We start from the raw sequence: 27,396 nt of genomic DNA, 5'->3' as shown, positions 1-27,396 counted from the left end.
GAATATGAATGTGGATCACATTATAATGAAGCATTTGGAGATTATTCCAGTTAAAGTAATGTGCATGAATCAGAATTTTCATGCTGTACAGAATTATTTTATTAATGCCTGATACAAATGTAAAGGACTACATGAAAACTGTAGAAAAGGAGCGACATTTTTGAGGAATGATACATGAAATTCTGTTATAGTAAAATATTCGACACCAGCGTGATGTGGGAGAAGCTTTGACACCTTATATAGACCGGCATGTGTCTTACTTTACAGTAACGGACGTCTTTGCTATGACACTTTCAGTTAAGCTGTACTGCGTCCTGCTTTCATCAGTAGTCCTTAAAATGCATCTAGAACTTGATTAGAGTCCGTCTGTGCCTAACTGACTTAATTGGACATAATTAGGAAAGGCACACAACCCTGTCTTTGATTCCTGCCTCGGGGTCTGTGTGCATGAAGTTTGCATCTTCTCCCAGTGCTTGGTGGGTTTCTTTCGGGTACTTCAGTTTCCTCCCACAGACCAAAGACATGCACATTAAGCTGATTTATGTTTCTAAATTAAATGTTAACTGGAGATCGTACCACGGTTGTGAAAATGGGAATAAATAGAATGGTCACCATTGGCCTCCTTGGTCCTTACTTGGACTATGAAGGTTCCTGGATGGATAGATGGATGGATACAGCTTTCTTTATAAGGTGTCAACAAAAAGGTGTATGCTAGAGTGAAAACAACCATCACTGTAGCACTCACCAATCAGGCCTCTATGGTAAAGCGGCCAGACAGATACCATTCCTCACTAAAAAGCATGTGACAACCCGCTGGGAGTTTGCCAAAAAGCCTTCTTTCAGGATTTTTAGAGCATAAGAAATGAAATCCTCTACGCCGATGACACAACGATTGAACTATTTTGAATTAGGAAGTCAGGCTCTATGCATCACCTTATTAAATTCCTCCCTACAGCCAAACACAGTGGTGGCAGTATCCTGCTGTGGGGATGTTTTTCAGCAGCTGGGACTGGAAGCCTAGTCAGTACAGAGGGAAAATAAATGCAGAAATATAAAGTGGTATCTCGAGCAAAATGTCATTTAAATAGCAAAATGTCAAAAACTGAAACCGTTGATGAATGAATGATACACTTTACTGTATACATCATGGCAATATATCAATGCGAACAGTAAAAAAATTGTTTTTTTAAGTTTTTTTTTTTACCTATTTATCGAATTTAATGTTGTGCAATTACTGCAAAACACGGTATTTCCTGTTATCACTTATGTTATAGCAGCTATTTACAGTCACTCCTCTAACGACCTGTTTTTTTCTCTATACGAAAGACAGCACACACTCTTTTATAGTAGATAGTAGGCTGTGGACTCAACAAAACAAACTTTCCCATGGTTTTCAAATGAGTACTGCTAAGTCTTATTTTTAGCTCCGGGCTATTTTAAAGGAGGCTCTGTTCATTGTTTTTGTTCCCTTCATTTAGAAAACTCCCTGTAACGTTTATTTTCTTTCTAACATTTGCTCTGAAGTGGACTATAATTTGAATCCCTAGAAACACTTACAGAAGCGGTAAACCCATGTGATAAGTAAAGGCCCACATTAGAGGGCACAGTGCCTGTACACTTTAGTGCGCCTGTGGAGGTGAAAGGAATGTATTGAAGAATGGCACTGCAGTCTCCTCTAAGCTGGCCACCATGTGTCCTAGCTGTGGTATATGCTGAATTGCAGGTGAAAGTGCAGCGTGCAAGAGGCAGTGGCTTGTAACAACCACCCAGACAGTCATTGGGAAACAGCACGATAGAACAAACTGTCTGGAAATGTGAGTTCAGCTGTGCAGCTAGAAGATTGTCTAAGGTCTAATGAGAGTAATCAGGGGTCGATAGTCAAAAGGCCACATGCAATCCACTTGACTCAACCCATGTAGCCTTTTTCTTCTTGGTCTGATTGGTTCGGGCTGGTTAGAACACAACAACTGAACTTGGATACGGACCAAAACAACACGTCTGAGAGTGTCTGAGTGAGATGGTTCATTTCCAAGTCAAGTCTAGCATGACCTGACCACAACCCCGCTGCACACCTTTGGAATGAATTGGAATGCAGGCCTCACTAATGGCTGAAGGCTGAACATGTACTTCCAGAAGAGAAAGGGGCACTAGATCTGGAATGGGATGTTTAGCAAACATGGGTTTTTAGACAAGTGGCCACATACAGTACTTTTAAACATAGAGTGTTAGCAGAACCATAAGCCACGAACTGAGCCAAAACAGCCTGTAATCCTAAAGAAATGCATGGTGTTCTGGATATTTGGACTGCTAAATAAAAAAAAAAAAGAAAGAAAAGAAAGGCTGATGCACAAAATAAATCTAATTATTTATTTAGCACCGGTTCTGTGCACTTCATGATCATTTTTATGATTTTTTTTTTTGCTACACTTGGCAAATGATTGTTTACTGTTTTTCATTACCATAGCTGAGCAATGAGCTCAATGACTTTGAGAACATTTTCAGCCCCAATGAAACCAGCAAAAAAAAGAACAAAAACAATCAATTTTGCTCAAATTCAGTCTTTACAAACAGACTAATATGCAGACTAAATATTGTTTAAATAATTTATTCAAACTATTATTATAACAAAATCAAAACATAATATTTGTGGATTGGTCGTGCTGGAACCAACAGAAGAAAGAACTTGAGAGAATCCTTCTCAAAGGGGAACCTATTCTATTTTAAGTGACAAGAATATGGAAATGGTTTATTAAAGGAAAGGCTGGAAAGTATACTGAGGCAGGGGTGGCTCAGGAAGTAGAATCTTTGGGTTGCTGACTGGAGGGTTGGGGGATTGAGCCCTGTCACTTCCGTGTTTCCACAGTTGGTCCCTTGGGCACGGCCCTTGAACCTATGCCCAGAGAAAATCACCCTGCTCTTGTGGGTCTCAAAGCCCGGAGGGTTGAGTGTCAAGCTTGCAACCTGATCCTGTAAAAAAAAAAAAAAACATTGCTATAAAAAATGACTATACATAATAACACAGCATGGGAAAACCATAAAAAATGAAAATATAATAGAGAAAAGAAGAATAGAATTCTATTATACATCAGGGTAGTGGGCAACAATCACAGCTAGTTTTTTATTTTTTTTTAATAATTTCTTTTGAAACAAAAGTCTGAGATACACCTGCAAGACACCAACAGCTAACTTTACTATACAAGAATGAACCACAATTTCATACACATTTTAACCAGGAAGAAAGATACTGTAAGACCTTCCATGAACATTATGGTAAATTTGCCGTAGAATAAAACAGTTATGTAGTTTCAACATCATAAGAGAATAATTAGAGGAAAGCATTCTGGAAAGTGTTTCAGATAAGGCTACACACACACTTTGAGTTTAAATCTGAATACAGATACAGATATAAATAGAGATGGCAGGAAGGCATTATACCGTTACAACACATCCAACAAGGAGGGAAAAAGCATTAAAATAATAATAATAATGCCTTTATTAATTGATTGGATTGGCAATCCATCCAGGGTGTACCGTCTTTTGCCCAAAGTCTCCTGAAATAGGTTCCAGCCCCCCTGCGACCCTGTATACAAGATGAAGTGGCGCAGACGATGGGTGAACGAGTAATAACAATAGGCCAAATACAACAGATGGATCCCATGATACATTTTCCTGTAAAAGTGACCTCAGCGATTTAACACTTTTTAACATCTGAAAAACACAGAGAAAATTAAACTAGCAATAAATATATCAAAAAAATACAGAATGTCTTCTATGAGTATCTTATAATTAGTAATCCAGAAGAGGGTAAGCAACAATGGAATGAGTAAAGAAGGAAGGTTTTTTTTTTAAAGACGTTGGCAGTGTAGACTGTTCATGCAGTGTGAGAAAAGGGTGTGGAGGATCCTCGGCACCACAGTCATAAAGCACATGACCTCACACCTCATTGCAGCCAGGCTGCTCCTCAGGCCCTTACCACAAAGATGAAGACTGACTGCCAGACTTATTGGAGAGGAACAAAGCCTCGAAATCTGGCTTATCGACAAATCCACACTGTGTTTTTGTTGCTGGTTGGTTTGTACGTTATGCAACTCTTCCCAGGAGTCAAAGTAGCCTTCCAAATCCAAACCCTTATATGTGAGAACTGCGCACTGCAGGAAATGACTGGGCTAATGACCACGGGTTTGTAAACGATGCGTGTATAGACTTGAATACGCTTCAGTGTATTGTATTTCATTCAGGTTTGCATGGTGATAAAAAGTGGTGTTGGTGCCTCTCAGTGCCAAGGTTCGTTTTTGGGCAGGTTTGTGTAGTTTTCCTCCATATTCTTCAGTTTTAATTTAATAATTGAATAATACCCTTCTGTTGGTTGAAAACAAAAACACCCATGCTTTCCCTTTCTGGATAAGACTGGACATCCTTGGGTTAGGGTTACCGTGACGACTATCTCCCCAGAATACATTCAAAGTCCACTGTGACCCTGAGCAGGACAGAGTGCTTACTGAAGTTCTTCTTCTTCTTCTTTTCATTTATCTACTTTTGGCTGCTCCTATTAGGGGTCACCACAGTGGACCATTTGTCTCCATCTTACTCCGTCTCTTCCACTTCTTCCCTTGTCAGTCCAACCTCCTGCATGTCCTCCCTCTCCAAATCCATTAACCTTCTCTTGGGCCTATCTTTTTTTCCCTCTTGTCTGACAGTTCCATTTTCAACATATACTTCCTGATATACCACTCATCCTTCCTCTGCACATGTCCAAACCATCTTAATCTAGCCTCTCTAACTTTGTCCCCAAACCATTCTGCACTGTCCCTCTAATATACTCATTCCTAATCCTGCCCATTCTTGTCACTCCCAAAGCAAATCACAGCATTTTCAGCTATGACTACTGGCTTTTTCTTAGCGGCGACGTCTCTCAACCGTCCTTTGCCATCTTACTGAAGTTGCATTAACTATTTTCACAAACTACACTAGTGCTATTGAGTTATCAATCAATCAGAGTTGGTTTTGTGGTTTTAACAAGAATTTTAACCAACACACTCATGTATGTGTGATTCAGTTGTTTCTGGCAGCTGGCTAGCTTGAGACTAAGATTTTTCAGAACGTCTGGAAGCTCATTATGAATTGAGCAGTACTGACAACCCTACATTTAGTATTACTACATTTAACATTTCATGCTTTTAGAGGTGCAGTCCTGGTGTTTTCCCAGAGATTCTATTTCTCAGACAATGAGACAGACAGGCAGAGCCTCTTGCAGAGCTAGGATTTGATGATTCACATTACATCAGTGACCACTCAGCCGGCGGGTGGTTCGGGTTTTGACTGAAGTAAAGCTGTTGTGAATTTCCTTAAAATCCAAGTCACAGCGGTTCATCCGTTATGTTCATTTCCTGGACGCAGTTTACATCTTTGATATGTATTCCACTTCGCCCCCCTCCTCCCACGTCCCATCCCTTCAGGTTCAACAGTAGTTTAAAGAACCACAGTTACCCAATATGAAAACAAAAGTATAGGTCATAACTATTACTTACTCTGCTATGTTTGGCACTATTAAAAGATTTTCCTCCAGATACTTGTTCTGTTGAACAGGCAAGGTTGTCTTGCACGGGTATAACACTAATGTGACTTTCGGTAGATTGAGTTGCCTTGGCTGATGACATCATGGGTCCAGAGGGTTGTAACTAGCCATAAATGAACACTTTGCTCTGGGCCAAGTCTTCTGCTGAAGTCTGGGTTTCACTTCTGTATATGGTGCTGTTGGAGCACCGGTCAGATTTTCTCTCCTTTGCTCTCATTGACTAATGGTGAAGCTATGTGGTCTTGTCTAAATATTTACACAGGTTGTTTATCGATGCTCCTACACACTGAGACCAGCCCATGTCTGTGTGCCTTTTTAATGTAACTCTTTGGATGAGACCTCCATGCCATCAAATTTAATGTGCACACACACACACACACACACACACACACATATATATATATATATATATATCATAAAACCTCTGTCCCTTGTACATATACAGTAACAATTGCACGAAATTAAAATAAGTTATACTTTTTATCATTAAAAAAATCAGAAGTTAAAAAGTTATGAATACACTGTTGTATCTCAACGGACGCTGGTCATAAAGACCACAGGGAGAAAACAAAGCTTTTAATTAAATGCAACTCACTTTTTACTTTTGCATCACATTTAAAAATAGACATTGTCCCAAAGCAACTTTACAGAAATCTGGATGTACTGTAGATTTAGTTCCCTAATGAGCAAGCCATATAAAAGAAAAAAGCAGATAAAAAAGAAAAAATTAGGAGAGAAAGAAACTTCGAGAGTAGGGACTAGTCTTCCTCATTTATTTTTATAAAGGGTAAGAAGCAGTAATATACTAAACAGTGGTGCTGATCGGTAATTCCCTGTTGATGCATGTTTCACCTTCTTGTTTTAAGCTGGCAAAGCTGACCTTTACATTTTCTCCTGAAAGGCAATGAACTGAAGCAGTGCCATGCCAAGGTGCTGGCACGGGGAACACCTGCAGGCTTTTTCCACAGTTTGCCTCTCAGCTGCTTTTTTTTAAACACCTGACCAGGTTTCTCACAGTTTTCTTTTCCCTTATGTTTTTCAGGCTCCCAGCAACGACATCCCATTAAAACATGTAGAAACGATGGTAAGCACAATCGATATATTTGAATTTTTGTTAAAAGTATATCAATGCTTAATTTCCTGTTGTAATCTGAGCTACAATATTGTTTTAAATCTTACTGGTTTATAGCGTGTAAATATTTAGGTCTGACTTTGAAATTGTTGCTATGCAGTTGCCGTGCTATAAACCTCACTAGTCTAAAAGTCATGCAGAATAAACCACAAATTATTGGTTACATTAGCTAAAGTGAACCTCACAAAAGTGCATGATGGACTCAGGCTGGTGTGGAGCTGGCCAGTCAAAACACCTCCTGTGTTTAAAGCAGGCGAAGGAAAAAAAAATCTCCAGTGTGAACATCATGCCATAGCTCGGGCCTGTGAACACTTCGGCAACAAACCAGTGCCCCTTATGAATGCTCCGCTTCTGCCTGCTCTACCCCCTAATACGCAGCCAAAAAACACTTGTGCTTTTTGGACCACAACTGCACACGACTAACCATACAGATTTGATGTGCACTGCAGACTTTTCGATGTAGAGTTACGTATGTGAATGATTATGGCGTATGTGAAGTATGTGACTGTCTTTTCATTGACAGTCACGGTTGTCTTTTGCACTGTATGACAGATGTTCACAGCTGCTCTGGAGAATATGATGAACACAATTATAGCCATTTTTCTGTTTTAGGAGTGATTTTTAGTCACGGCAATCATTTTCCAGATTTGTTGTATTGATTTCATATGTAAGATGTCTGAAAACAATTCGCAAAATCCAAGCAAAATTTAAAAAATATATATTTTTCCCCAACTCACAGTGACCACATTGTCTGAAATGTAGCAACCGAAGTAGTAAGCCTAAGTGCTGCACAGTTGGCACAATCATAAACTGTCATATATCTTTAAAAAGCTTGCTTCCTGTATTTCACAATATACAGTACTGTTTTAAAAATGAGTGTTAATAAAACAACCTCAACAGCAACCTCATTTCCCCTCTCGTCCGTTCCAACCACATAATATTCAGCATCACCAGTATACTAATCACCGGCCTGATCATCTGTTATCATCCCCATTGGCTAGATCGTTTTATGCTTAAATGATTCATAGGTCACTGTGAGGCTTAACAAACAAAAATATTATTTGAAACTGCTCAGGTACAGGGACTGGACTGAAAATGAGAGCCAAAAGTTGTTAAAAATAAGAGCCAAAAGCCATTCAGGAAGTCTGGAGGACTATTCCTCAAGACTACGTTAAAAATAGTCTGAATATTTGGAAGCGAAATGAAAAAATGATGGGTGGCTCAAGACTTTGGCACAATACTGTTGGTCTATGTGATATACAAATTTTATGTGTATATACTGTATGTGTATTTCCCTATTCTATTGTCAGAGTAAAAACTCACGTACAGGTGCATTTATCATATTTAACATGCGTATTCCTATACCTAATTAGAAGAAGAAAGTATTGCATAGACGTTTTCCCAAGATGTTTTTTTTAGTTAATTTTCTCCTTAATTTATTTTCTGGACAATTCCCACAAAAGAGTTATGTCTCCTCTGTAATACGACTGCTTCCAATCTGGGAGACTAAAGGCATACTTCCTCCAGAATACATGAGGCCAGCCAACTGCTGTTGAAGAAAAGCATTACCTTTCTCATGCATGAGCTTCCAGCCACCCATGATTAGTTGTGATTGATAGAGGAGAGAGAGAGAGAGAGAGAGAGAGAGAGAGAGAGAGAGAGAGAGAGAGAGGGAGAGAGAGAGAGAGAGAGAGAGAGAGAGAGAGTATGCCACCCCTTCCACATGGTCAGTTGTGCTTTTGGCCATAGCATTATCATAAGCTCTACATTTTTCTCTTCTGCTACTGAGTAGCACTATTGTTGAATTTTAACGAGACTCAAGCAATAATTTTTCAACAAACTTGGAACTTTATTTCAACAAAGACTTAAATTAAGTCGTTCTGCTTGACAGTGCCTTCACGGTAAAATAAATATTTGACTGTAAGTGTATTAAGTATGCAGATATACCAATTGTAGCTTTCTAAGTTGGACAATTTGCCAGAAAGAGAACCCTCTGTTCTAAGGGTATACATATAATTTAAGGAAAGATAAACCAATTGTGCAAGATGGAATTGGTGTTGTTTAAATTTCCATACGATATGGCAGCACAGTGACATGGAGGTTAGCATTGTAGTCTGAGTGTATGTTTTTGGATTGTCTCCCACAATCCAAAAACATGCAGACGAGGCTAATGTGCATTTCAAAATTCCCCGTAGTGAATAACTGAGTGTGTGCTTGTGTGCCCTGTGATGGATTGACACCCCAAAGGGAACGGTTCCAGGCCTCCTGCTAGGATAAGCCCTGTACAGGTTAAACGGAATAACGAATGAGAGAGAGAGAGTAAGTGCAGACGATATTGCATGTGCATGATTAATGGCCTGCGTACTCGGAGTACTGTTCAGATGCCAAATATTCCGTTACCTTCCGCCCTTTGAGACTTCTATGCAGAAAGCGGTGATAAAGGCTTTCAATGATTTGGAGACCTTAACAGCTTTAAGAATGATGAGTGAAGTGATTATAACTATTTATTAAATTGTGGGGTAGGCAATTCTGCTCTAGGGAATGTAAGGCAGGTGATTATTGCCATTATAGTAACTTTTGGACACTCGTCTATAGGCACTGTGATACATGGAACCATGGGCATTGTTGTTCTTTGTTCTATGCAACCATGGGCTTTCTTGTTCTCTATAGAGAATTCAACTTAAGTGCCTGTACATCTTATAAATCTGCTTCTATCAATCATTGATATTTCACATAAAGCCTACTGCTGTGTTGTGCAACAGTTCAGCCGAAGGATATGCAGTAAATACTCTTAAGAACGCTTATCCTTTAGAATATAGCTTACACACAAGTGGATTTACTGCTTTGCATCTGTGTTTTATTTTCGCTGCCTGAGTGTGTGCGGCTTTGTGTGTTTCTGTGGCAAATTATAGTTAAGTATTGTGTAAGGCTGGTTTCCCGTCATATCCTTCTCTTGGAACGGTACATATAGGTTTTGACTCGTTTTCTGGTACGGGACTGGTTTGTAGTAAGCAAGTATGAAAGGATCACATTACAAATTGGGTGTCATAGCCTCTGGCCGTGAGGCAGCATATGTTTAGGGGAAACATGGAATTATACATAGTAGAACTTGGGTTGAGCTTTGAAGCACTTTCATTGAGGGATGATCTCCCATGTAAGTAATTTGACCCAAACAATGTTATCCATGCACACAACGTATATATATATATATATATATATAAATAAATGTTTTTCTGGGACGTATGCATTTCCTGTGTCATTTGGTTATCGCATTAGAAGTGATTTGCTTTCCTCGTGTCACAGCCTGTGGGTTTAATTAAGACAAATTACCCTCCATTTGACCTCCCATTCCCATTTTTCAAACCTCATAGCACGCGCTTCTCTGAATGAGATCTTACGCAGGAAGAAAACCAGATCAGTAGGATTTAGCCAAGGAACACGGAGGACAGCTTGCCAGTGGTTAAGTCTCCTTCTACGATTGATTTCTTCAGATTTTTTTTTTTAGGTTGATTATCCCAGACTTTCTTCAGTATTCAAAATCCAAAGTGTTTCAAAACCCAGGCTTTGTTGGATGTCTTTGTTGGATCAAAATATCTTAAGGTTGTCATTCATCATATTCCATTATTTTTGGAAATTACATGTACAGTCCGCGAGCTTGGGGTATAGACTTGAAGGTGGTCTTGAAAGTGTAGAGCATGTGGCTGATATTAAGAGATATATCGGTTTGATAGTGCCCTCAGTAAGTGTAATTAAACCTGCAACTGGGATTTGCACCAAATGCTGCTCTAGGCTTTCTTATGGACATAACAATGGAGTTCTTCTGACGTCTTCGACTCATGATAGCCTGCATGTTTTTCTTGCATTATTAAGCTTTTAAGATCATATGACCTAATCACAGGATCTCTTTTTTGCCAGTGTGTGGTTTGAGGTCTTCTGATTGCTGTGACTCATAGAAAGACTTATTTTGGACTTCTCTGATTATATCATGCAGTTTGAGAATAAAGATAAGGGGAGAGATTTTAAAGCAGACGTAAGAAGAAGGAAAGCGTTTTCAATTGCTTTCTCTCTTCAGATAAACATTTTTGCCATTTTCGGAATTGGAATGTGATTTGAAAACCCGATGCAAAACTCTGTGCACGGACTTATTCATCATAGAAAGATGGTAAAGTTGAAAACTTTGTAATCTTTTCCTTTGACACATCTCGAAGGGTGTTCCCCAGTCAGCTGTTAGTGCCTGACCCACACTGGGAAGAGAGGAGAACCGAACCAGACTCACATGGGTGGCAACCAAAAACACACATCTCAAGAAAGAGGGAGGAGAGAAGGAGGTAGGGGCAGAAGGGAGGGGTTGGACGGAGGGATACCACACAAGTGAAAGAGAGGAGGAGGTTGGAAAAGGCGGGAGGTAGAGAGCAGGAGATTGAACAAGAACGACCAAAAGAAGGAGTGAAAACAAGTGAAAGGGAGAAGGGGGAGTAAAAGAAAGAAGGCAAAAACGCAAGCTGTGGTCTACTGTAGCTCTTGGCTAACCATGTGGCATCCTGTGAGAGGCACCGACCCAAAATAGAGGCTTTTTTTTTTCGCTCTGGGACTGCAAAGTTTGCTGCAGGAGAGGAAAATGCAGAACGACAGAAAGCACTCTTTCCCAGCCATGAACCCCAGCGGTTCTTTACGGAGGCGCCTCAACTCGATACGCAGCGCCTGGCGCTGGAGCACGGGCTACCTGATGAAGGTAGGACCACACATGCTCATCTTCGTCCACTTTTTATAAGCTTTAGACCTCTTTTGTCTCTTTCTTACCATTTTCATCCTCCACCCCCAAGTTGTGTATACGATAGTTAATTTGTCAGACGTGCTCGTAAGCTGCGTGTCCAGCTGGTTTTGATCAAGATCGCCTGGGACCCCCTTCACCACCCCCACCCGCTTCTGGCGGCTCTTCTGGGGCTCGTAATTGCGGGTTGATTAAGGGAGGGGTGGGTGTTTTTTTGGAGCCTGGCGCTGTGTTGCTCTGGGTGTACAGGCCTCCAATCCAGCCTTGAAGCCTTTTTTTTTTTTTTTTGGTTAGGAAAGGAAGTATGATTGGGGTGGGGGTGTGTTTGGTTTTGATCTGATGAGTTTTAATGTTCTGCTTTGGAGTTGAACGTACTTGGTGCTTGCTCGTTGTATAATGTTTTTCTGAAGTTTTTGTTACACAGGGTTTTTTTTCTCTATAAGCATGATAGATTATTTTATTGTTTCTTGGCCTTAAGAATGAAGATCTTTTGAAATATCCCTGGCAGATGGTTATTTATGTCTGAAAGTGACGTGATGGAACATAATCATATACTATACTTTGACAATTATATATCCCATGCGTATTAGACAGGGAAAACATTTTATATACAGTATGGACATTTTTACATTTTATATTATATAGTCCTGAAATTATATGTTTTTTTTTTTGTTTTTTTACCTGACTGCACTGTCTGGACACATTGTGACAGTTGTTATCTGATTACAATCTGAATCGATTGGACTTCGATTCATTTTTCTACGCCACTTAAATATCAACAAGTTGATGAAAGCCTGACATTGACTGTGGAAAGAACTCATGTTAACTTAGCAAGGTTTTAAACATCTTTTTTGGAGGACTGGCTGCTTTTACCACTGTGTTTGTTTCCTTAAGTTAAAATGTCATATTATATTCCCATAACTCCAGGCATATAATAAACAATAGTGTCATAGCGCAGTACAGATATGCAATGCTGCTCCAAAAAAAAAAAAAAAACATTCTGAAGTTCTCCAGCATTTTGACTAGAAACACTCATTTTATAATATAGCTAAAGAACTCAAGGCTACGCAGTAGAGGTAAAAGAAGACAATATTAGGACACTTTACATGACATTTCATGATTATAATTAAAGCCTTCTATTATTATAGCCATATCCAGCCTAGAGTATGTGTCCTTTCCAGAAGTGCTGTGTATAATTATCTTGTAGGATTCTGGGTTTTTCTTTGTAAGCATTGTTTCTATTTGGTCTCCTTGGACGTGCACTACCGTGTCATTTAAATGCTGAATGGAAGGAACTGCACTTTCAAGGATGCACCTCAATATGACAAAGCCCTTGAGTCACAGAAAGTTTTTCCACTTCTCCTTTTTTAGACAAAGTGACTCGTGAGACACCTTCGATCCACACCACAACGCTTTCTTCGTGGTTGGGATTTCACAGGACTGTCACTCCGCGTTTAGTGGATGAATAGACTTTAGAGAGAAACACATATGTAACTGCTCAGATGGAGCTGCTAAGTTTGGTTCTCTGTAATCTACTGTAGCATATGAATATACAGTGGGATGTAGCTAAGAGGAGAAGAAGGAACGTTAAGCGAATGTCATTTGTGGCCACTAATGATAGGTACCTATGATGTGGACTCTGGGGGGAAAAAAGGGATGAAGGAAAGATGACAGACAGATCATTGGCAAATGCGAAAGCTAGGTCCTTTCTGATTGCGAAAATGTCCAGCTGCCACTTTTTATTAGTCTGTGTAAAATACTGGAGAGAAGAATTCCAGAATAATCACAACATGCACTATACCTGACCCAAACACTATCCCAAGATGTGCTTGTGCTTCAAGTTCCATCTGAGCACCATAAACACTGTGTGTGTAGACTTGGTTTAACCCCAGTCACAGTGTGATTCTAAAAGTTAAACATGTTCTATTGGAAAGGTTTGAAAAGGGGTTTTTTTTTCTTCTTTTTTTTCCCCAATAAATATTCCTGGTACAGTTTATATTTTGTGCACATGCATGAAAGAGAGACTTCTTTATTCACACAAGCATTGGAAAGAATTTTTGTAACACGCCAACCATTTGAACCCTTAATTTTCTTTCCTGTAATGCATTAAAATATTAACTGATTCACTTAATTTCTTTTATATTTTTTAGGGATCGACAAAATCTTCCAAAAGCATGGAGTCACGCCGTAGACCGTCCAGGTAAGAGCGTCTCAGCTGTCCGTACTTCTGTTAAAGCCCATATGTAACACTCATCATGTTGGCTCTTCTGGCTATTCTTAGTGCCAATTAAATGAAAGATGATCATATGATTGTGCATGCTCCGCATATTGATGACGTACTGAGGATTATGCTAAACAATCCTTCAAGCATTTTGTCATAGCTGAAGGCCAAACTTGTTGGTCGGTATCCCAGTGTCACAGGATTATAAGATTTCTGCAGTCAGGTGCAGCAGCTAAACGTAAGGACTATGGAATGGAAATGGCTACTATGTTAGAATTTGTGCAGCTATAATAAAAATGTGGCACAAAGTGAAAGCTTTTACATAGCCTTAAGTTATACTGTAGGTTAAAATGTATACCCAAGGACCCAAGCGGCCTAACAGTACAAGAATAAGCTAGTATAGAAGGTGAATAAATCTACAGGTGAACTAATCTACTGCAGCTTGAAATAAATATGTTACACAGAAAAATGGTAGATATTACCCAGAAATGTTTTTTTTTACAAAGTTATGCCATCAAACCATCACCTGGTCTTTTTTAGCCTTGAGCTTCCCAGTTTAGGTGTCTTGACTGATGAGAGTGGAAACCAATGGTGTCTTCTGCTATGTTACCTTATCTGTCTCAAGGAGGTTCATTGTGTTCTGGACTCTGGGATGCTTTTCTGCTTATCACATTTGTAAAAAGTGGTTATTAAAATTGCCATAGCTTTTTATTATATATAACCCATTTGAGGAGATTTTAGCTTTGTGAAATTGCATGCAATCCTGCTGGATGTAGCCGAAGAGGGTTGGAAGACGGTTGGATAAGGGTTGGACATGGTAAACAGCAATACTCAGGTATGCTGTGGTATGTACTGTACACAATGCTCTAATGGTACTAAGGAGCTCAAAGTGTGCCAATAAAATATCCCCCACACCATTAGACCCCCACCAGTCTGAACTGTTGTTACAAGACATGATGGGTCCATGCTTTCATCTTGGTTATGCCAAATAGAACAGGGGTAGCTCAGTGTCAAAACCACAGCACCACTAAGTAGCCACTGTTGAGCGCTTGAGCGAGGCCATTAACCCCTAACTGCTCGGCTGTATAATGAGATAAAGAAAATGTAGATCTAAATATGGGGCATCTGCCCAATACCATCGATGTAAATGTAAAATGCTTCTACCGTACCATCTGGATGTTAAAGCAGAAATTGAGACGCACCAGACCAAAACCAATGTTTTTTCGACCTTCTGTTGCCTATCATTAGTTTTTTTCCAGTTGTTAGGCACCCAGTGTGGTCTTTCGCTGCTGTAGTCCAACTGCTTTAAGGGTTTACGTGTTGTTCATTCAGGGATGCTCTTTGGTGGTACCTTGGCTGTAAAAAAAAGTGTTACTTAAGTTACTGTTGTTTTTCTATCAGCTTGAGCCAGTCTGGTCTGCTCTGAACTCTGTCACTGAGCGGTTGAACAGGTGCATCTAACGAAGGGACTGATAAGTGTATACTAGTTACAGTTTTCAGTGTTGCCCTGAGCTACTTTTAAACTGACGTCTCTTAGTGTATGGCATATGATTGACTATTTACCTCAATATACTGTGCGATCAAACTTGCCATAGTATAAAAATGATTTCCAAGAAGCCTTTAGACATTAAAGCCCTGTTCTTGTCCCCAAAACTATAAGCTGTATGTAAACATTTGAACATACGAATTACCATCTCAAATTTTACATATTTTAGGAACTGCCCAGTTCCTAAATTATGAAACACTTTCATCTGCACTTTTGGCTGCTTTGCAACTTTCTTTCTTTGTGAAGGATGAAAAGAGATACTGTGATCTTTATTTTTCCTCCTCTGAGGATCATCATTCTTCGTTAGTTCTCAATGCGGTATGGCAAACCCTTGTTTTTCGGCCACTTAGCCTCAATGAGAAAAACATATTGCAGCCCATGTGAATCTATGCTGGCAGCAAAATTTTATGGTGCACAGAAAGAAATTGGATGAAAGTGATTTTTTTTAAACTGTATTGTGGAGTTATTCTCTAACAGGCATGTCAGTATGTCGACTTTGGAGATGATGGTTATATCTTGTACTTTTTGGCACTTGCGGATGCTGGAAGTTAGTATGCACTTGGAAACTGAACAGCAGCTGTTGGCCAGTGTAGACATAACACTACTTAAGTGTACTTCATTTTGTATGCATGCTCAGAATCTTTCCATAATTTGATTTCTTTGTATACCATTTAACAATATAGATTGTCACAAAGTAATAGTTCTCAGAACAGAAATTGTAGATAAATATAAGGTCAGGAGTTGTTTCATTTATCACATCAGTACAATTATTTACATATACATTTTACAGATGTGACATGCAGAGTTACATGATCAAACCCTATCATGGGGGACTGATTATCATAAAATATGGACTTCATGGTAAATCATGTGGCCTTCATGTTGAATGAAACATGAAACATTTTCCTGGTTAAAACTTTCACATCTGACCATATAGCATAACATTATAGAAGGGATTTATTTATTATCACATTATCTGGTATCACTCAAATGAAGACGAGTCTCCAGCTTGTTCAGTAGGAACACATTGCTAACTCAATGAGCAAAAGTATGTATAAAGGTATAAATCAATAATTTCTTTAAAGATTTAAAATTACTATTTGGAATTTTTATTCCTAAAAAAGCTGATGCAGTCAATGCAGCATAATTTACCAAAAACAACACCCAGTACACAACAGCCCGCTGCTTATGGGGCCCAGAAGGCAAAAGACCCTGCTGAAGACCTGGCGTCCCAAACTCCCAGATCTTATTCTGATCAAGCATCCATAGAATGCACCGGACAAACAAGTCAAATCCATTAAGAGCCTACCCTGCCATCCAGTACCCAAAGGATTCACTGTCATGTTCTGGTGACAGATTCCATAGCACACCTTTGAGAAATTTTGAAATCATGCCCAGAGGGATTAGAGGTGGTATAAGAGGGATTGAATTTAATTGATTAATGCTCAGATATGAAGTACCTGATTTTCTACAAGTTGTTGTTGTTGTTGGTCTTTCGGCTGTTCCCGGCAAGGGGGCTGCCACAGCGGAATATCAAGTCCGCACTACAACTTTTCCGTTTTTTAGGCCAGGTGCCCTTCCTGGCGCAACCCTTCTATTTTATCCGGGCTTGGGACCGGCACTGCATCCAGTGGCTGGGGTTTGGGCACTGGCTGGGAATCGAACCCGGGCCTTCCGCGTGGCAGGCGAAATACCTACACCTGATTTTCTACAAGTGATTTCCATAATTTAATTAAAGACAACCCTTCTTGTTTAGAATAATTCTGTTTTCTTATTTCTTTGTGAGATTTTCTTTCTGAGATTTTCTTTGTGAGATTGCTGCTGCATCAATGTGAAGTTTCTTGCAGAAAAGTTAAAGCACTTGTTTTGTGCTTGCATCTGTTTTAAAGATACTTTTAATGTTTTAATCAGTGCTGAAATGCAATTGGCCTTGGAGAGATATGCACAGGTAATTTGTGCTGGTAGGCTAAATAAAGCTATCGAAAAAGCTTTTGATGAGAAGCAGATTTTCCCATGCACTACATTTCTCTAAGACACCACTCCAGCCTCTGAATGATCTACTGATCCTGTATAGAGGCAGTAGGACGCTTTACAGCGCCATGGATTGGGTTGGATTATCAAGCATGCCCCCTTCGAACAGATCAGATGCAGAAGCTGCTGCGGGCTTGTACGTCTGCCACAGATCGAATATATTCCCATGTGTTTGCATAGAGAGAATGCGGTTAGCGATTGGGGGCCTGATTGTGGTTATATCTTCAGCCCAAACTCATTCCTTGCAAGTGACCAAATTGTTTTGCTTGGTCTGCTCAGCCGCACACATGGAATGCGGTACATTTTCATATCTCGTTTGTTTATCTCCACCATCAATCTTTCACCACTGTGGGATTATTTCTTCTTTGCTTCAAACCAAACTGAAAAGGAGATATGACTTTGTTCCGTGCCATGCTGATGAGTTTTTAACAGCATAAATTGGTGATGTCATGCTAGGCAGCCTGATGAAAATAACGAGACCCTACTTGATTCTAATGCATGTAGTGGTGAAAAATTTGCAGCAAGAGAACCATCTATTCAGAACATAGAAAGAAGCGCTGAGGTTTTTGAGCATGACACATCAACTGAATAACTGAATAACCAGAACTTCTCCATATATGGTTATGTAAGCATGGGTTATGTAAGACACTGCTGTGAATATGCAGTCATGATCAGATTTCAGGTTTTATAGCATGTTTGCTTTTTTCCCCCTAATTTATCCACTGTTTTTCTCTCCATGCCGTGTGTGACCTTCTTTCCCCTCCCTCTTTTTCTTCCTCCGTGTTCTCCATCCAGCCGGAGCGTGAGTCTGATCCAGGCGATGGAGGAGAACTATGAGGTAGACCTGGTGTACATCACAGAGAGGATCATATCTGTGTCTTTTCCAAGCAGCGTTGAGGAACAGAGCTACAGTGCCAACCTTAAAGAAGTGGCCAGCATGCTCCGCTCCAAACACGGAGACAACTACTTGGTGAGAAACACTTGCTCAGACACAGGAAGCACTGGACCAGTGTGCATTACAGTGGCTTTTAAAGTCAAAGGATATTTTCACTATAATGCTGCCTGGCTAAAAAAAAAAAAAATCAGAAGGGTCAAATTATTGGGCACATCAAGCAAAGAAAATAACTAAGGAGATTTGAAATTACTGGGACTGGGCTAAGAATCCGTCAACAGATTTATCGAAACCTGTAAGGATAGTGCTGAACGATAACTTGGTCAAAGAAATGTGGGCGGGGAAAAAAAAATCATGAATGTAGATAATTAAACACTTGGTGGAGTTGCATGGTAAAAAAAAAGAAACAGTAAAAATATGAACATGTCTACAGTATACACACATAATGGGTTGAAAACTCATAGTCTGGATTTGTAGTCTGCTGAGCCCAGATTGACCCTATTCCAAAGCGGTGGGTGTGGCAGGGTAAGACGTGAAGCGCATGAAGCAATGCACCCATCATGCATAGTGGCCACTGTACAAGCCTCTGGAGGCAGCCATATAATGCAATAAATGACCAGATTATCACATTAATGGAACATATTCCAGTATAAGATTGTGAAAGAGTGGTTCTGGGAACATGATGAATCATTTTCACACATGAACTGGCCTCCGCATTGTGTGCTGTAATCAAAGCTAAAGGTGACTAAATGTAAGATTTTTTTTTTTTTTTTTTTTTTTTGCAGCCAGACAGTGTAATATCAAAGCTATCTTTAAAAAAAACCTGACTCACAATGATGCTATGCAATGGATCTAAAGAGTTTCTTTATTCCAGGCTTTGGTTTACATTTTATTGGTCTATAAATGAATCTAGAGCTGAAGTCTGAAGTCTGCTTTCCCTAAAATGGAACTCACGAATCATACATACATAGTTTCAGCAGAAGTTAGTGGGAATGCAAAGGCATGTCAGGTTTCATTGCAAGTCCAGTAAATCTTGCAGACAGCACACACACACACAAACACACACACACACACAAAAAAATACAAACTGCTCCATTAGTATTATTTTAAATATATCCATGTTCTTCCTTTCAGCTCTTCAACCTGAGTGAAAAACGATATGATATCTCCCAACTGCACCCCAAAGTAAACCCTTTTAATCTATTCTATACTGTATGTATTTGCTCTCTTCCTGTGTGTGTGCGTTCACTTTGGCACACTTATATTCTTCTCTTCATGCTCCTGTGTGTTTCAGGTGCTGGACTTTGGCTGGCCCGATCATCATGCTCCAGCTTTGGATAAGATCTGCAGCATATGTAAAGCCATGGACACATGGATGAGCGCTGACAGCCATAACGTTGTGGTTCTGCACAATAAGGTACATTTTTCATTGATGAGTAAGTCATTAAATATCCTTCAATGATATAATTAGAAAAAATGACTGCTTTTAAAGCTATTATAAGACTTCCCGCTTCCTCGTTTTACACTCGTAGAAAGCAGTGTGCGGTCAGTAGATGGCGTTGTCCTGCTGCTCTCTCCTGACATGCACCCCCTCTGTTCTGTGCATGTCTAGTAACAGTAGAGCAGAAAAACACTTTAAGGGAGATGTAGCCATACATCCGTAGCTCTGCAAACCATTTTTACTGCATTTGAAAAGTCTTCTGGTGGATGTAATGAAAGGGAAATACCGAGCACGGGTTAAAAACCCTCGGTTGACCTTTTTGAGCTAAATGAAAAAGTTTCAGTGTTCCTAAAGAGATATAGTCTAGCATTGGGGCATTCTACTAATAGATAGATAGACAGATAGACTCTGAGTTATTGATCAGAAGGTTAGCAGTTCAAGCCCCAGCTCCACCAAGCTGTTGCTGTTGGGGCCTCGAGCAAGGCCCTCAACCGTGTCTGTTCCCCTCGTGCCGTATAATGGCTGACTCTGTGCTTTGATCCTGGGCTCCGTGAATAAGTAAATAATAAATAAGTAAATAAAATAAAATAAATTTCAGGATATGTGAAGAATAGAAAAAGTTTACAATAAAGTACTATATAGATGACAAATAAAAGCTTGGCTTAACTTAGTTTAAAAAGTATATAATCAGCTAACATCATGAAATATATACGATGAAATATATATTATTTAAAATGTTTATTTTTAGTTGTAACAAGCGCCCCCAGATTTACACACAAAGTGCGAGAATAAATGCACACTTCTCTGTCTGGTGTTTTTTCTCTCCTTTTTTTCTTTTTACTTGTATTTATTTTGAAGTACTAATCAAACCAAAGAGTCCAAATGATATATTAATCCATGAAAGTCTGCCAAGTCATATGCCTTCAGGTGAATAATTAACAAAGGTGCATCTGATTGGACACCACTGAAGCCAAAATCTGTGATGGTTTGTGTTTAGAAATCTAAACTTCCTGAATGACATCCAATATTTTTTTTTCCACACATGTTAATTGCATCTGCTACAATATTTTTCCAGTGTGTTGTTCAATCCCATGATATACTTTGCTGGTCCTCTAGTTGACAATCTCTGCTGACATCACTGTTGTGGCAACAATGGGGAGATGAGCGGTAGAAAAAAAAACAAGGCTTATCTAATGAATCCAGTGATGTGCCTCCTTCCTGTCAGTGTGAGAAATGTCAGCATCACTCCCAGTCCAGTAAAACAGAGAGTCAGACTACCAGACCAGCCGTGATGCTTCACTCCAGCTTTGCTTCATACTGTACATTGGTTTAAACTGAATCAGCAAGAGAGAAAGAGAGATTTGGTCATAGTACCAGCCCAGGGTTTATACGGGAAACCATAACGTTAGTGTTGCCATGGCAAACTGTGTTGCTCTGTCCGGCTGTGGAAACTCGAGCAGATGATGACTAACTGGTGGAAGTATGCAGTAGCTGAGAAAGTTGCAGCGGCCGACGGGCTGCCCGGATACACATCTTATACACAGATTTCACATAAATTCCTAATACAGACCCTCAAACTTACAAGATCAAAAGTTTCTTTTTTCTCCTTCAGTTTACTGACCAGAACATTCTCACCCACAAGCTGTTCACTGAACTTTAACATGATGAAATCGTCTGTGATAATTACTGTACATTTCATGGTTTAGCTTGCATTATCCCGTAATCTCTCTTTCTTTGTCTTGATATCTGCAGGGAAATCGTGGGAGAACCGGGGTCGTTGTGGCTGCATATATGCATTATAGCAACATTTCGGCAAGGTAAAACCACCACACCGTGTGCTTATTAGTTTAAAGTCATGCATTCGAACCCCGATAGATGAAACATGATAATCTTTAATCACAGCACACACATTGAAAAAGAATTATCCTGATAGAACACACTATCCGCGAATGATTCATTTATACCCTTAGAGTAGTTCTTTTTTAATCCTCAGCTCTGCTTGCAATCACAGGATGTCACGATTGTTCTAGTCATTAATCAACAGACATAATAATGTGGAATCACTGTTAGACCACCCAAGTGCACAGGAGACATGCATATGCACTGCATTTATTTAATTACTAAATACAATTTTGGAGACTTAGACTAAAAGTCTTATGTATTTGCTGTAATTGAGAACCAAGTATATGTTTATTTTGACCTGCAGTGCGGACCAGGCTCTGGACAGGTTTGCTATGAAGAGGTTTTATGAAGATAAAGTACTTCCTGTGGGCCAACCTTCCCAGAAAAGGTCAGTTCTAACCCTTTTCCTGCTCACTGTATACATACTTTTTAAACCAGTCATCACATTGATTTTTAATGTAGGTATAACTTGCATTTTATGGCTTTGCAATTACGGTTTTTGTGTCTGATCCCAGTTATTATTAATAGAACTCACGAGTGTCTATAAAAAATAACTATTGCAATCAATAAAGTTCAAATAAAGCTGTTTAACCCCAACCACAACCTTTTTTTTAGCAAGTATATGAGATCTAAGATAATGTTTGCTGTTTGACATGAACAAAACCGGTGAAAAAACTCCACCATTAAAACACAATATATAGTGTACGTTTAAAATGAAATATTTTAGATGTGCTTTTGGTGTTAATTTGTTGACTGGTGCTGTTTTTTTTTTTTTTTTTTTTTTTACTGTGAGAACCTCTCACACTGTTTTCAAACAAAAAGTTTTTTCCATTGTTGTTTAGTGCATTTAATGAACTTTACACCTGATGAGTTAAAGATAACACAGTTAACACACACGTCTCAGAGCTTCTCAAAGTGTCTTTGTTAACGCTCCGATGGAAATACCCCTCCAATAATGTATTTTGTCATAGCTCTCGCATTAAATTTCACCCCTTGTCCAAATGTGTCTATGTAAATGAGCTACTGCTGGGTCACATCCCTCCAGAGTAACAAGCTAGTGGAGGGTATTTTTTATATAGAGTCACAATAGGGGGAAAAATCTGATCAGCTGGTTTAGGGGGAAAAAAAACAGGATTCAGAATAAATAAAAATAACTAGTATATGGAAATTAACATGCAAGATTTTAAGGTTGATTTTCTCTTTTAGTTGTTTTCTCCAAAATAATCCAGTAAAACAAGCTTAAATCTTAACTACAGAGCAGTAATAGTTTAGTAAGACAAGCTGTTGGTAAATCTGGACATTGCCCACATAATGCAGAGATCAGCACTCTCCAGTGAAGCTCAGAAGCACACATGGCTTTTGCTTTTCACGCATTTCTTACATTTATTTGATGCAATTCCCTGGATGTTGCCCATACCATATTGAAATGGAGCGTTCTTCCAGAGGTGAAGTAATATCCCAAATGATTTTTAATGCAAGCAAACTTGAGATCTGGGATCTCTGTGCTGTTATTTCCTGACTGGGTCTGTAATTAGTCACAAGTGGTTGTCCACCAGTCTGCAGTTATTATGGGAGGTATGCGTAATGCTAACGTGCCAAGCACCAGTGTCTTAAATACACACACACACACACACACACACACACACACACACACACATATGCACTTCCCTGCATGAGGCACCGTTACTCAGAATGTCATGTGTTTTACAGCAAATATAGTCACACACACACATGCACAACCCCGCACGGTGGTTTTACAGCCTGAAAGATCATGAGATCATGAGGCCCAGAATTGATATTCTCTATCCAATGCACCCCTAAAAAAAGCCTTTAAATGGCAACTGATCAAGGACACTGTATAACTGATGATCCTGCACCCTGACTCATACATTTTCCCCTTTGGGAAATGCGAAAAAAGCTAATTTTACCCCTTGAGGATAAAAAAGCTAATAAAGCAACTAAACATTCATTAAGATAAGTGAATATTTGGCAATGAACTTGGCAAAGTAAATCAGATCTTACATTTATTCACAGTTCAGACCCCATTAACTCCTTTTTTAGGAGTAGTAATGGATTCACGTTGATGGAAAAGCAACTCCATGATTAGAAGGAGATCTGCTGATGTCCTTGCTTCGCGTGGGAAAACAGTTCCTCGAACTATGGTCACTGTTTCTCCCTGAGGAAGAGGCCTCAGTGTTGAAGTAGGGAAAAAAAGATTCTTCCTGTTTATGAAAACTCCTAGAGCCTCTTGTAGGATTTTTTGTTTTTTTGTAAAGCAGGGCGTTTCTCCACTCCAGTGGCCTCATATGAAACCTCTAATGGCCTCATATGAAACCTCTAATAGACTCTGCATTAGGGCCGAGAAATGATTTAAGCATTTATTCCAATGAATCAAACCGACATTTAAATCATCTAAGCGACATAATTTTTTTTTTTCATTGTAGTGTCCCAGCAGCACGGTGGCTTAATGGTTAGCACTGTTGCCTTGCACCTCCAGGGTACGGGTTCGATTCCTGGCCATGTTTGATTCCCGTCGGTGTGCATAACATTTGCATTTTCTCCCCATGCTTGGTGGGGCTTCTCTGGTTTCCTCCCACAATCCAAAGACATTCAGATTAGTCTGATTGACATTCCCAAAGTGCCCATAGTGTGTGAATTTGTGTGTGTATGTGTGTGCCCTGCAATGGATTGGCACACTGTCCAGGGTGTACCCTGCCTCAAGTCTACTGGGATAGGCTTTAGGGCCCTGCATCCCTCTACACAGGATAAAGTGGCATGGACAAGGAGTGAGTGAGTAAGGCGTACCGTCGCTTTAACAAACATACTACCGTATGTAATGTATGTGTCTAGTCACATGACTTCATTAGGTCTGAACTCTTTCATCCGGGAAAAATATCCCTGATTTAATAGTTTAGTATATTTTCAGTATAACCACTGTAAGAGAACTATTCGGGTAAAATATAAAACAAAATAACAATAATTATTCATTAATCATAATCAAGGTAAAATGTTCAATTAATCGTGAAATCGTGATAATCGTGATTTGAGATCATATCGCACAGCTGTAAACCAATATGTAAACAAGTGATTATGTTACAGTAAACTACAGGAAAGTACAAAGCTGATTATAGCACTAAATCAATTATACTTTATGGCTTAAACCTTTTCATTGTTTGCAATTTTAATTGCATTCTGACACACACATTCTCAACGTTAATGGTTTTGACAGACACCAGCTAAAGTAAGATGAACTGAAACTTAAAACCCAAACAAATCCCAGCCCTTTTCCTTTAATTCAGGCCATTTCTCTTGTTTCTCACCAAAATCATGGTGCCCTTGCCCTGCTAATCAGCTGCCCAGTTTAGACATTGTAAATACAAGCACAAGGGAAGGAAATTACAGGCAACATGATCGCCAGGCAAGAGAGACACATTTTGGTTGTGAGTTTTCCAAAACCTCATAGTACAATACTAAAAAAGGTAAAATGACCATTGTGATCCTTAACAGTTAATGATCTTCATTTATAATGGTTGTAGGAAACTGGCTCCTGATTGGTTGAAAGGTAGTGCTTCGGCCATTTTTATATCCATACCTTTACACATTATGTTCATTTCTTGTTTAGATAGTGTATTTTATGAAAAGCTGCCACAAAGTGAGACAAGCATTTTTTAAAGGTCTCATGTACAATTTCTTCAACACATGTCTCAGAGCTTTCCCAAAGATAAAGAGCTTCTCCCTTCCAACCTCTCGAGAGAATCTAATTGACTTGTTTGAAAAAACAAAAAATGGAAAAAAAGGACAAAATGCTCCCCCCACACACATTTTTTTTACATATTGTACACAGATAAGAACTACAGTATGTGATTAAAAAGTGGATTTTGCATAACAGATCCACCTCAAACATTTCATTAATCACGTACATTTGAATTCAATTGATTTTCATTATGAGACAGCATTATTACTGCTATACCAGTGAATAAGAAGCTCAGTTTGCACTCAAAGTTCTCTGTAAATTTCTGTTCACAAACAGTTGCAAGTACAGATGATAAAGGGGTTCCCCTGCAGAGTTGTTACACTGGGTTTCCTTTCTGTGATAAGCTTATGAGCTTGGGAATTTGGGATAGCCATAGATTAGAGCTGTCTCTCCTACAATACAACCGGAACTAGTTCAGGTGGTTTGGGCTCCTTACAAGGATGTGTTTTGCTCGGCTCCTGTTAAAGCTATATCGGGAATGACATACTGGATGGAGACCCTGAGGCAGACCCAAGACCGTCTGGGGAGAATAAATTATCTCATAGTTGACCTGGGAATGTCTTACAGGAGGAAATAAAATGTATCAGGTATAGAGAGGACTAAAGAATAATTTAATATATAGGAGTAAAAAAAGGAAGAAATGAATAAATGAAAAAAAAAAAACATCTTAGTCTTATTGATATTATTTATTTGTAAACAAACAGCTGCTGTAGTCCAGAATCTCCTGCTCCAACGCCTTTTGACTTCCCTAATCTCAATACTACAGTTCACTACCTATGTTATAACCTTATTCCTTTATTTGATTGTCTGCTTTCGGTGTTGTTGCCGTGTGTGTTTCAGGTATGTGCAGTATTTCAGTGGGCTGCTCTCTGGCCACATTAAGATCAACAACAAGCCTCTGTTCCTTCATCATGTCATCATGCATGGCATTCCCAACTTCGAGTCTAAAGGAGGTGAGTCTTCTCTGTTTTTTTTTGTGCATAATTAAAAGGACCACACAAGTTTGAGACGGTTGTCTTCTTTTATAATATCAATCCTTTGCCAAGCGTAAGTGAGTAGACCATGCCTTCCTGCTAGCTATGCCCTCTCCCCCTATTTAGACTAAGGCCTTGTTTTTTTCTCTCTATCCTCCTTTTCTACTCATTTTTCTCATTATTTCTTTCTGTTTCCTGTGACTTTCAGGGTGCCGCCCTTTCCTCAAGATCTACCAGGCCATGCAACCAGTCTACACATCAGGAATCTAGTAAGAACCAGGCTTTGTTTGTAATTCCTTTCACTTTCCACCTTGTCCTGATATCTTTGCTAGCCTTCGCGCACACATACACACCCAAGTCACAAGTTTTTTTCTTTCTTTTTTAAATAGAGCTAGGAAGTTATACATACAGGCACAGATGGAGTAATACAGTATGTCTATCTCCTGGATATAGCACTTTGAGACTGTCAAAGTAGTATGTCAATACAAAAAGACGATAAAACTTTATGTAAATTACACAGCTCAGTGCATAAGCCCCTAGATTCAGCCAAAGAAAGGGACGACCGGATCAGAGGGATTATGCTCGAGTTTGGAATCAGATGAGAGAGTGGCATGTTGGCTTTAGGGCATGTGAGGTTTTAGTAACCACAAGACTCATTACAGCTTTATGCGATTAAATGGAAATAATGAAATGCTGTGATTTAGTGTTTTGAGAGTGGCTTGGTTTCAGGAACAGGTTTTGAAGTGGTATTCCATTTGCTAAATTATGAGCCCTGCATAAATTACATGTGAACATCTCGTGTGTATGTGGATGTTGAGGTGTTTTGTCTGTTACCAAGTTAATCTTTTATTGATGGTCATATTTAGCCTTGCATAATTGCACACTTTCATTCAGGCCGTAAATTGTTAGGGAAAATTCTAAGAATAATCCACGCAGAAGGTCATAATCTCCAGTGGTGTTGACTATTTTAAAAATGAAACGTCATGACATTTTTAACTCCAGAGTAACTCAAAATGATGTTTACCTGCTTATAGTGTTACCCATAATGCAGTTCACCTAGCTGATTGTAGTGTTTACTATAATGCCATTCACTTATATGGTTGTTGACTTTGTTACCCATAATGCAGTTCACCTACCTGCTTGTATTGTTTTGATTA

General features: G+C 39.3%; 1 protein-coding gene across 8 annotated transcripts in view; it reads left to right on the top strand.

The window, feature by feature from the left end:
• Positions 1 to 27,396, top strand: part of tns1b (tensin 1b) — a 216,131-nt gene that overhangs the window by 140,691 nt on the left and 48,044 nt on the right. For 7 of the 8 annotated variants that reach the window (XM_053496636.1, XM_053496634.1, XM_053496632.1 and 4 more), the window contains 9 exons: positions 6,618 to 6,659; positions 13,629 to 13,678; positions 18,072 to 18,246; positions 19,303 to 19,353; positions 19,463 to 19,585; positions 21,362 to 21,426; positions 21,816 to 21,899; positions 26,106 to 26,218; positions 26,448 to 26,508. In XM_053496636.1, coding sequence (XP_053352611.1) covers positions 6,618 to 6,659; positions 13,629 to 13,678; positions 18,072 to 18,246; positions 19,303 to 19,353; positions 19,463 to 19,585; positions 21,362 to 21,426; positions 21,816 to 21,899; positions 26,106 to 26,218; positions 26,448 to 26,508 — 764 coding nt within the window. Of the gene's footprint in view, positions 1 to 6,617; positions 6,660 to 11,117; positions 11,440 to 13,628; positions 13,679 to 18,071; positions 18,247 to 19,302; positions 19,354 to 19,462; positions 19,586 to 21,361; positions 21,427 to 21,815; positions 21,900 to 26,105; positions 26,219 to 26,447; positions 26,509 to 27,396 lie in introns of those variants that run through there. The other variant, XM_053496638.1, reaches the window with a different exon arrangement.

Source organism: Clarias gariepinus, chromosome 5 (assembly GCF_024256425.1).
Source record: "Clarias gariepinus isolate MV-2021 ecotype Netherlands chromosome 5, CGAR_prim_01v2, whole genome shotgun sequence".
Taxonomy (NCBI): Eukaryota; Metazoa; Chordata; class Actinopteri; order Siluriformes; family Clariidae; genus Clarias; species Clarias gariepinus.
The sequence above is the reverse complement of the archived record's forward strand: the minus strand, read 5'-3'. Positions and strand labels throughout refer to the sequence as shown.